A 12,122-nucleotide genomic window follows, 5' to 3' on the forward strand; every position below is an offset into this window, starting at 1 on the left:
TTGGTATACAAATCGGTAATAACATTGCTTGTATATATATAAAATTAACAAGTAGTCCAACCAGCCCAGCTCTTCTAATTCCAGGTACAAGGAATAAAGTTTGAAATTTGAGTTACGACATCTTTTAATTATGATCTATTAAAAACATTAGAATAATAAAATATCTAATTAAACGGCTACTTATAAGACGACGGCCACCAAACTCGGTCGAAATGCCCCCCTTCAAAATTACTACTCAGCCTTTTCACACCCAATGCCGACCATGCTTTGTATAAATTTTTGACTCCTATTCCTAAATTCTATAAGCTTTTCTCATGATGGCGGATCCAAAACGGTCTAAGCTTGTCCTTACAATCATTTAAAATAAATTGATAAATCAAGTATCCCTATCCTATTTTTACTTGAAAAATTAGTTTCAAAAATTGTCATTAGCACTATTGTATACAAGACATTTAGGAGAAGTTGAAATTTGCTATGAATATCAATTAAATATACTACTAAAAAATTTCAACCAATTTTTATCAAACAAATCAATAAATAGTACCGTTGAAAAAGATGATTATTAAAGAACAGAATAGTTAGGGATGGTATTACAATCAAAACTATATATCATATTATCTCTGTTCTACAGAAAAATAGTAAATATATTGTGGAATATGAAGTATAAGATGATTCCAATAATAAAAAACATTCTACTTTAGGTACACATTATATTTTTAAACGAGGATTTTTTTCTTTTTCTCTTTCATTTCAAGAGAGATTTGAAATGAAGGATGTACATGTATTAAAGATAATATTTTACGATAAGAACATCAACCACTGAGCAATTTTTTTCCAAATAATTAGAAGCTTAATAAATAAAAAATTTTTCGCTTACAGAGAACAAGCACTTTCAAAGATAATTCTATACAACCTCAATTTAAATGGCTTTTACATTTACGTAAGACTGTAGGATAATTGAAGAATAAGTATTTTATAATATTGTGATGGAATTGATGATTTAAATAATTAATAATAAATACTGTAGGAATTGAAAATCTAGCCTCTTATATGAGATAAATAACATTCCAATTTTAGTATGGCTATCTTGATAGAATCCAAAACATTTTTAAATATCTCTAAACTTCAGTTTATCAAAATTACGCATCTCTTTTAATATACCAAAATATATCACCTATAAATAGCTGTGTAGTACTTGCTCCAAAATTACAGCCGAAAACTTTAGAGTTTATTCAAAAACAGCCAATAATTTTTGGTGATCTAAAACAACACCAACAGCATTCTACCGAATTAGAAATTAATTCTGATTAAAATAATTCAAAGAACATCAAAATTCATTAGCCTTATTATTATTTTTGTTCTATATGAACTTAAATTCTAAGTTGAAAAAAATTATACATCTCTAATCATTATACTTATTTCAGATTCATTAAATGAGCAGAACAACTATTCTTAACAATCTTTCCTCAGACAATTCAAAGTAATGAGATGAGATGAAAATTTGATAATTAATGATGAGATAAGGAACCACAGATCGTTATACATATTTATCAATTCTTCGTTTTTAGGCCAGTGTCAAAATACTCTCTTAACCTAATACTAACCCACACTTACAATCTCAGTCAGTTGCTGAAAATTGATTCAAATTCTGTTTATCAATTATTAAACCATTATTAATTCTTTTTCAAATATCGGGAATAACTTGATCTGTATTTCCATAAACTCTTATAGAAAGCACTAAAGGAACATTCTTTTTTGACCTAAGCAGCCACTGTTATTTTACTCTTTGATGTATCGAAACTTTGTATTCACACATTTACTGTTTTTAATAGCTATAGGTCTTGGAACAACATATTTACAGTATCGAACTGTTAATTGATATGCACCGTCAAACGAAGAGTAATAAAGTTATTTCTAATATTATTAAAGAAACTACCCAACAAAATTACCTCAGTGATTAGCCTAGCTAAAAATGAGATCTACAGTTGAAAAAAGAATATTCCTTCACTACAATTATAAATGACAGTGATCTATTTGTGAACAAAAAATTACCACAAATGAGAGAATTGATCTTCTTTGGTATATTATGGCATTTTATTTAGGAAAACCTATAAAGTTTAGACTAGAATTAATAGGTGAAATTACTTCTTGGGAATACAGCAGTCGCTTTTAGATATAAATCTGGATGTGTTTGGTTGCGATAGCGCCTCGTCAATACCAGTCCTATTATCTGTGAAGATAAAAATGGAAATCCATAAAATCCAAAAAAATTAATTATGTATATTCAAAATATCAGATGTCATGCTATTAAATTTGTATAGCCGATATTTATGCATAATTGAGCAATTAATAAAATCTTCATTTTCAATAATTATTTAAACTTCAGGAAAACCAACAATTTATAATTGCTAAAAAGTAAGGTTTTTGAAAATGAAAATTTTGATGACTGCGTGAAAATATTCAAACCCACCCATTCTCATGTAGTTTTCAGACTAGAGGAATGCACTTGGATTAGCTCTGGGATCTTTCTGATTACGATATCTTACAGTAAGCAAGACTCCCATAAACTGAAACATGCAACCAACACCAGATTAGCTAAATATTTTATTGTAAGCTTAGTACTAGGAAACATATTAAGTTGTTTTATTGTAAAGAGCAATACATTTAATCACAACCATGAATACTTCCTAAATGGTAGGTGGGAAATATGAAGATTGAGAATTTCCTAAATTTAGAAACTAAATAGCAATATAATGGTATATGTACATACAAAAAACCATATTAGTGAGGTTAGTTAGGAATTTGAAAACCTCTCCATTCAACCTCTAAAAATCCCAATGCCTTTTTTTTATGGAACAAAAAATCTCAATTTAGTTATATGAATAATTAGACGAGCAGTGGTTTCATCTCATAGTTGAGTTGATCCTTCATAAGCAACCCATTTTAAAAAATTTCAATAGTGACCAGTCCAGATCATGGAATTTTCTAATGAAGTCCGTTGGCACAACAACCTTATTTATTATAAGAACATCATTTGTGTTGCGGCAGTTTGTAAGTTTACAGCTGAATTTTGAATTTTTCCGTTGGTTTTATGCTGTTTGAACCTCATAAAAATGGAAAGTAAACATAGTAAGACTCAAAACTATTTCTTCCATTATGAGATTGACAGCCAACTGCAGAGCATGTAATAGACATTTTTGTTTAGTTAAAGCTCAAATTGTTACCCACAGTTAAAAATATAACTCGAATATACAGATTGAATTATAATACAAGAAATAATACCACTGTGTACCCTTATAATAAACAAGAACGTGCCAACCTTCACCACCTTGAATTTTTACATTTGACATTTACATTGGGGGTTGTCCATTAATCACGTGAGGCTTGAAAGGGGGGGAGGGGTTTGATAAAAATCACGAAAATATCACAAGGGGGAGGGGGGGGTATAGTAAGATATCACGTGTATTTATTTTTTCGTCAAACACGCGATTTTTAAACAAATATTAATATCACCTACATTAAATATATTCATGTACTAGTACAATACATGTTTTTCCTATGATTACACTTTTCGTTTATTATTATTGTTATGGCAATCAAAAAAAACTTGCAACCTGGTGTAGACATTTTTATTATGGTCCTTGATTTCAGAAGAAAGATTATAGTTTATACCTGTATTTAAATTGAGATAATATTCAGAAAATTTAAAGATTCGTTGTAGGTACTAAAAATACACGTGATGTTGAGAAGGGGGAGGGGGGGTGGTCTTAAACCTCACTACGTATCACCAATGGGGGAGGGGGGTTCAAAAAATGCTAAAAAAAGATCACGTGATTAATGGACAACCCCTTGCCTAATGAATCTCCTATCAAGAAAATTATTCTGACTTAACTTATGTGGTCAATGGTGACTGTGATGTAAGAATTGGGATAATCAGATATTTGTAAGTAGTTTATAATAGCAGCCTGAACAGTTGAACTGAATATGGAATATTTCAAATTTTCCATTAGATTCTGTAGCTACATGGGATAAGAAAAACTTCGACTTCTCTTTTAACAATTTTCAACTGATCAGAATACTGAAGCATACTTGTTTAAGTTATATCAAAATGTCCAAAAATTATCACCATAACCCTTTATTACTTACCTCAGTAAAACTAAAGAATAAACCTATCCAACCACAAAGTTTGAAAGCGTAACTTATTTTACTCCTCAGCTTAGTCATACACTTTGGACATTCACAATCAACTTCAATATTGGGATCTGGACAACATTTCAGCTGAAATTATATTGATTATTCATTTTATGAAGATGAAATTTATCTGCAGTTTTTAAAAGTTTACCATTAGATCTTCTTCACATGTTGGAGGAGGGTGCTGTTTGTCAATCTTCTCATCAAAACCACAACAAGTAAAAGTGTCTTGTACTTTTATCCTTGTTGCATTACCTCCTTTGTTCCAGCCTTGCTCTGCTAATTGTTCTTGCTGTTCCCTATTCACCCCTAGGCAGGCACATGCTACAGAAAATTGCAAGAGGAAAAGCAGAAAAAGTATCACCATGTACTAACCCTATATTAAGGAAAATTGTCCATTAAAGAATTATCTACGAGATACTATTATGTTCTAATATAATACTCTGCACATAAACATAAAAGGAGATAGCCCTTTTAATACACAAGTAATTAAATTGAATAGAAATTTCATTACATAAGTTGAATGTGTTCTACTGAAAGTTAACTTTGGAATTGGAAATAGCATTCTTTATCTTGAAAGTGATTTCTTATTCTGATGAAGTTGGAGATAAATAATTGCACAATTTGAAAATAATTATTAATTTGTGTAATGTAATAAATGAATTTGAGTTTAATTTAAAAGAATAATCATCATTTCATTTCTCCAAAGGAATATTCCAAACAATCTTCTAACAATTTAATAATTTATATAATGAGTGTTTATAACACTACAACTTTTCAGTCACACTTTCTGCCCACGTAATGGTAATTGAGCCCTCATTTGTGCAATATTGAATGCTAGATAGCACTTCCTTTTGCTGAAGGATAATGTTATATTGATCAAATAACATATTCTTTGAAAAAGGATACGAAAAAAAGCATAACCTGGTGATGTTTTACCGCCCCCAGAAGTCCCAACATTGAAATCATAATTAATATAATTCCACATGCTATTAGAACTCCAACTATGGGTAGGTCAGAGACTATAGGAGCAGCCCTTCCATATACAGCAACGCTTATAAGAATAAATCCCACCAACTGCGAAATAAAATTTAAAATTGTGAAGCGATATAAAATCAATCCTTGTGAATAACTTACAATATATAAGATGTTCAAGGCTATAAGCGAATTTTTGGAGCATGTAAAACCACCACACATTTTGAAGTTTTGTATTGCGTACCCTTATTTGTTAGTATGTGTACTTTTCAATTTCCCTTGAAAATACTCTCAGAAACAGTGAACGACATCCATGCATACTTGCATAGCACATACAACTGCGGTTGTCAAATCTGACAAATTTCAATAACCTTACTTCTTGACATTTGATGTATCAAGGCATCGTGACCTCTATGAATGAGTCAGTGAAACTTCCCGTTTCTTGGAAGACCGAAGTACAGGGTCAATACGTGAAGTTGTGTTATCCCGCTGAAGGTATTTCTTGAACTTGAACTAATTTTGAGCCAGAATGATCACCAAATTCCATTCTGTCCGTCGTCCGTAACACAATACTCTCAAACTGAAATACCTAAAAACTTGAAATTTTCGGGGTACCTATATAAGACCTTTAATGATAAAAAATGCCCCTTCGAAATTCAAAAATGCTGATTGGGTAGAAATGCAATAATAATATTTGCACTTGGATTAAATATGTCCATTTAGAGCCACCTTCAAAATTCCATGTTGATCGCGTATCATAGAAAATCAGGAAGAATATCGAAGAATAATACTCACCACAAAACCGAGGAAGTTGAGATTTGGGTGATGGTATGAATTAATAATTTCAAGCAGATCATATATATCATCAGAACCTTAAAAATTCAAGAAGAATATTGAAAAAGAAATACCCATTATATCGGTGTTTCCAGATTTTTGGATGGAAATTCAATTTTTTCCCAAATTTCCTCAAAACTGTGAGGTCTACGCAAAATCGGTGAGCGGTGCTAGTATTGACGATCCCTGATTAGCAGAATTTCGATCTCACCTGAAAAATTTTTTGTCGAAAAATTCTCGTAAAATTTTCCATACCTAACCCTTTGAAAATTGAAAGAAAAAGTTCCTTCATGGGACTATTGTACCATTTTATTGATTGATTCGACTATGTAGATAACGAAAATGCTTGTAGTTTGGCATTTGCATTCAAAAAGGGTCATTTCATGTTTTAATAACTGATCAAGAGTTGTTCGTACTCGTGCTCGCACAGCCAAAGAAGAAGCCTTTGATTCTGGTACCCACGCAGTAAGAATACTATGATTCGATTCCTCTTCTAAATTTAGAATCTAGATCTAGGATCGAGACGTGAACTATTCATTGCCCTTAAATTTAGAAGAGGAATCGAATCATAGTATTCTTACTGCGTGGGTACCAGAATCAAATGCTTCTTCTTTGGCTGTGCGAGCACGAGTACGAACCTTGACCAGTTATTAAAACATGAAATGACTCTTTTTGAATGCAAATGCAGACTAAATAGGGGTATGGGTACATATTTGGAATCTGTTTACAACTCTGAACGCTCAAGTTTGAATAACAAATGGTTTCTATTCGGAAAAACTGTGAAACAGCACTTGTCGACAGATTTTTCGAGTTTACTCGCGGTAAAACTTGACAGCTCATGGCCATGAAATGAACACTTTTATACTATATTATGTTTTTATTAGCATAAGACCTTTTAATGAGCATGTTTATTAGGTTGAGAACAAAGGTTATATACAGGGTGTTTCCTAAACATGCGGCAAAAATTCAGGGGGTTGTTCCTTGGACTATTTTAAGCATGTTTTGTCCTTGGATGATTTTTGAAAAACCTCTTTGTTTCGAAGATACAGGGCGAACAACATTTTTCATATTTTTAAAATTAATAATAGTTTAAATAAAAATGCGTACCGCACTGTGTTTACTAAGTAGGTACAATTTATTTTTAAATTTGTTTAACAACATTCCAATTACTAAAAACGGCCAGTTTTTTGACTAAAAATTGATAAGTGCAGATGGTAAAGGAATACAGATTAAACACGGTTTTCATTTGAATTCGTTTTGTGTTGTATTAGCAATTAACATTTTATCTTTGACTATTATGGATGCTTGTATGCTGGCTAGAGGTGGTCATTTTCAACAGTTTTTGTAGGTTGAGTTGAATTTTCATGTAATTTTTCATAATAAAATGTTATTATCTGAAATTTTGTTTCCCCTATATCTTCGAAACAAATAGGTTTTTCAAAAATCATCAAAGGACAAAATATTCTTAGAATAGTCCAAGGAACAACCCCCTGAATTTTTGCCGCATGTTTAGGAAACACCCTGTATATTGTAGACAATCCCGCATTCTTGCGGATCCGCAAGATTGATAATTTTTATCCCGCGGATTTGCGGGATTGATGTTTTGGTGCGGGATTGGATTCCCTAGTTAGAAGGTACTATTTCGAAGCTGATCACCCACTTGTATATCAAACTCGTGAACTCCAAAAAATTTCAATGTGTTTTATGAATTTGGGGTTGAAATTGACCCGTTCTAGCATGTCTTCGGCTACTTAATTCTATACCTTCTGAATAGAACAACATCGTGTTCAGCTTTTAAGTATTTTCTAAATTTTTCAATTATGAGGGTAAATCACGAAAGTTTGGGAGATAGAAATCAACTTTTAAAATTGCAATCCTATTTTTATATTTCACATCATATCATATACAGGAAAATGGCATGGTTTAAGTTAAGTTATCCTATGGTAACAACGTAGTAATCGACATGAGCAGAACTTACAGAAAAAAATAAATAACCTAAGAAATCAATCTAAGGTCTACCTAAATCAACGGAAATATTTACATCCTGAATTATTTCTTGTAAACACTTCCGTAAAAAGGGGAATGATCAGAATGATGATTGAATAATCTCTCGGACTCATGATGTCCAAGCAAGCTTTGTTGGTCCAGACCATTATTAACACCATATACCTCCCCGCTACCAGCGTATTTCTTGGATCCAAAACTTCCTTTACCAGCGTTGGTGTTACCAACGTAATGCTCTTGGTCGTAATGTCCTTCCTTCTTGCTCTCTCCAGCATTGAATTTACCGTCAGCATGGCCACCTTTGAAAGATGATGCTGCATTCTCGCCGAAAGATCCCTTTTGGCCATTGAAGAAGACGTTGTTACCTTCATCATTCTCCTCATCGTAATATTCTTCGGTTTTTCCTGACTCGTCTTTGTGGTGGGAGGTCTTGAAACCCTTGATGCTATGTCCTTTCTTGTGACCGTTGTTGATCTTCTTCTGTCCTCCGTTGAGACCTGTGGAGGGGGTTATTTATTTTTGAGAAAATTTATCAGTGATGTATATTTCGGAAACATTTAGATCAAAAACCAACATGTGTTGAAGAATTTTACACACAAAGCAATAAAGAAGTTCCAGAATGAACGATCCGATTAAGAGTGATGATGTTCACAGTTTTTTTAGTATAATCATGTTTTCCAGAAGTTGGGACAGTAACAATGGGCTTCATAAAACTTTTATTGTACCGATCAACTTGTTGATTTTAGTTTGAAATCTATAAAAGTGTCAAAAATGAATAGAAATTAAACAAAAAAATGGTTTGATCGAGCAAATCACCACGGTAATAGTTTTATAGAACCCATCACTATTCTTAACAATATATACACTGACGTTTTTCAAATAACATACCTTCTTGGGCATAATGTTGAGCCCCATTGTAATGTTTGCCATCTTCAAACAGTTTCTTACCACCTTCCTCCTCATTGTAGTACCCAGAATCTCCTTTGATGTTCTTCAATGCAACCTGACCATGGTTATACCCTTCCTGGCCTCCGCTGATCTCTTCACCCTTCTTACCATGCAGTTTTTCGTAATTTTCATCGACCACACTCTTCTTTCCACCTCTGTATATGTTTTTGTCGACTATTTGTCCACCGTATCCTCCATGGTATGGAGATCCTACATAACCAGGTCCATACCCAATTCCAGGTCCGTACCCGATGTTGCCCCCATAAGGAGCGTAACCTCCATATTGGTAATCAGCTCCAACTCCTCCAAAGCCACCTAGTCCTGCACCAGAATAGCCTGGTCCAAATCTAGATGATCGTACGTCTCCTTCGTAAGGGTAGTAACCACCTTCGACCACATGGTAACCATGTACAGGAATTGTAGAAGCTGCAGTCTTCATGACATCTTCAGATTCGAAGCGGTATTTGTACAAAGGCTTCACTTCTTCAGCAAACACTGATGCCACAAGGAGAGCCAACACGAATTTCTTCATTTTGTTTGTTTTTCGTGAGTAGCTAACGAGGAACTGATGACTTCGGTAGGTTGACAGAAGTTTATATAGTTAATTGAATTGTTCTGCATGATTGGATTTTGTTTGTATTATTAGAATCGGGATTTAAGTTTGGTAATAGAATGAAAAAAACAACGACCTTTGAAAACTGGATGAATGGATCTGAAGAAGTGCAAGTCACTGTTGAGTGTCGTGTGACTTGGAGGAAGTTCGCTATGAAGAGGAGATTCATTTACTCAGTTGGTTAAGGCGTGAGTCCGATGGTTTTGACCTATTAACGGTTCCAAAAGTTCAAGTTTTGGTGTCAGAATTTTTATTGCAATTGTCTGATCTTCTATGAATTTATTAATTTTTATTTATTAATAATGAAGAAAAACGCATTCATTCCAATTTAATGATATCTAAATAATTATGATCATCACAAAAAATTCTTTGCACTTGGTTTAATGAAAGAAAATAAAGTTTTCTGAATTAGAAATTGGACAGCATGAGATAAATAAATTTACATAAATTTTTTCTACACTATATGTCTAATAGTTCTCGAATAATGAAATTTTGGGGCTGATATAAGTTGCAAATATGCCAGGCAAATACGTTTCTGAACCATATGAATGAGGTTAACTTGAAATTTCTATCAAGATGAACCCAAGAGTAAAAATACAGATGGAAAAACATGCAAAAATTAGTGAATTCATGTCAGTTCGTTTCCCGATTTTTTTACACCCGTATATCTGAAGTTTAGATCAACCGCAAAACAAAGCAATATTCTGGAATATCATGATTCACCACCTCTGTGAAAGGTACGAGTCCTTGGCGAAGGTTATTGATTATTTCAATTCAGATAAATCACTTCAGACTCAATTAATTTATTAATTTCGATAATGGCTTCCGTTCAGTGAGTTTTTGCTGTAGATAGAATTTTCACGGATTTATCTGTGAATTCACCAATGCAATTGTTCGTTTACTAGAACAACAATAATTTTTTTTGTTAACTGAGTTTAATTCTAATCTTTTTATTTGAAAGGATGTTGGAAATTACCATTCTTTCGTAAGATCAAAGATCAAATTGAAAAAGTTAAAAGGAAAAGTGTAAACTTGGATTTACTATCTTTAAAAATAGGAGCACTGGAGTTTTATGATCGAGTGAGATCTGTTTTAATAATTTTTAATATACCCAGGCAGGAGTGGTGAAATTTTCACTCAGGTAGGTATCATATTTTTGTTGCTTAGCTGACTCAACTGATCTATATATTCACGTCGTTTTTGGGCGGCATCTCGTTCATTTAGTTTGTTTACAGCGATCCATTGTTTGCTATTCTCAAGTATGTTTTGACTCAAATTTTGCAATGGAAATTCATGTGCAGGTGAGACTCCCGAAAAGCCTACATGAATTGATGAGATGGGATTATTTGCTTAGCTTCTGACAGCCACCTTCGTCATTTAAGTGCAGGGAAAAATCATAAATCATCATTGTTGAAGTCTGAAAGAGAGATATCCGCTGAACTGTCTATTTTTATTATTATTACTTTAGATACAGAGTTGGAGTATATAACTATAAAGTTCTTAGTGAACAAAAAAAAAACTTCAATAAAATTCTAATGAGAAAAATTACACAAAAACAATTTGAGAAAAAAGAATATGAAATATCCAACTTATGAAAATATTATTAACTCTATTTAAGAACTCTTGTCCTCCAGTTGTCGAACCTATTCTTGAACAGGATCACCGACGCAACTCCAACATCATGCATTAGTTGATTCCAACAGACGAAAACTCATTTGCTCAAAAAATTCTCACGGGATCTTGTATGGAGTTGTCCCGCGCTAATACCAAGTTATGCCCTCTTAGATGATTGGTGTTCAACTCAAAGAGATGAGATAGATCGGAGCCGAAGAAACCATTCAATGCTGTAACTAAAGATTCACGACTTGGCTTGATTTTCAAGCTACTAAGATCAAGCTCAAGCTCAAGTACCTCGAGCTAGACTTGAAATCAAGTCAAGTAGTAGTTTTTCTATGGTCAGTCAAGTACTTAATAAATAAATACTTGACTTGACTGACATTGAAAAACTACTACTTGATTTGAACATTAATTGATTTCAAGTCAAGCTCAAGCTACTTGGGCTGGAATATCAAGCCAAGCCGTGAATCCCTAGCTCTAAACTTCACAATCATGTCTCCACGATGCTTACGATCCGCAAATGTGTCAAGGCACATGATATTCAAGCGACCTTGGTAAGTATGTAGATCTTTGCACCCCGTATGGCAACCGTGTGACACACCTCTTCAGACTCAAGAATTTGAGCATCTCGTTAAAGCCATGGATGCCAGACAGGACCAGCAAACTCCAGGACACCATCAATGAAGTGAGGTCATATCGGATCATTTTGTTGCCTAAATATAGGACACGATACTTAGATACATTCAATGGGAGCAATCAATCAAGGCGCAATTTTACCAGGAAATCTAGCTCACTCTGAAGAGATCGATGACACTCCGACCCATTGCACAGCTTTATAACATTTTCGGAAGGAATCTTAATACAGGTTGTGGATCGGACACATATAAAATGAACAGAGGGCTCAAGAACCGATCCCTGTGGTACACCGCTCAGCACTTAC

At 33.4% G+C, this 12,122-nt stretch overlaps 2 protein-coding genes across 3 annotated transcripts; both read right to left on the reverse strand.

Moving 5' to 3' along the window:
* Positions 1 to 693: 693 nt before the first annotated feature.
* Positions 694 to 5,528, reverse strand: LOC123686584 (tetraspanin-31-B). 2 transcript variants are annotated; one of them, XM_045626823.1, is made up of 6 exons: positions 5,329 to 5,528; positions 5,101 to 5,268; positions 4,343 to 4,561; positions 4,147 to 4,278; positions 2,471 to 2,567; positions 694 to 2,230 (listed from the first exon to the last, which is right to left on the reverse strand). In XM_045626823.1, exons 1-5 carry the CDS (start codon positions 5,386 to 5,388, stop codon positions 2,493 to 2,495), a joined length of 654 nt encoding a protein of 217 aa, XP_045482779.1. In that variant the 5' UTR covers positions 5,389 to 5,528; the 3' UTR covers positions 694 to 2,230; positions 2,471 to 2,492. The 2 variants fall into 2 exon arrangements, with proteins under 2 accessions (XP_045482779.1, XP_045482775.1); XM_045626819.1 differs by lacking the exon at positions 2,471 to 2,567 and having other exon boundaries at positions 5,329 to 5,527.
* A 2,338-nt stretch (positions 5,529 to 7,866) lies between these two features.
* LOC123681882 (keratin, type I cytoskeletal 9-like) lies at positions 7,867 to 9,844 on the reverse strand. The gene is made up of 2 exons (XM_045620229.1): positions 8,893 to 9,844; positions 7,867 to 8,501 (listed from the first exon to the last, which is right to left on the reverse strand). Exons 1-2 carry the CDS (start codon positions 9,482 to 9,484, stop codon positions 8,050 to 8,052), a joined length of 1,044 nt encoding a protein of 347 aa, XP_045476185.1. The 5' UTR covers positions 9,485 to 9,844; the 3' UTR covers positions 7,867 to 8,049.
* Positions 9,845 to 12,122: the final 2,278 nt, after the last annotated feature.

This window comes from Harmonia axyridis, chromosome 1, assembly GCF_914767665.1.
Source record: "Harmonia axyridis chromosome 1, icHarAxyr1.1, whole genome shotgun sequence".
Taxonomy (NCBI): Eukaryota; Metazoa; Arthropoda; class Insecta; order Coleoptera; family Coccinellidae; genus Harmonia; species Harmonia axyridis.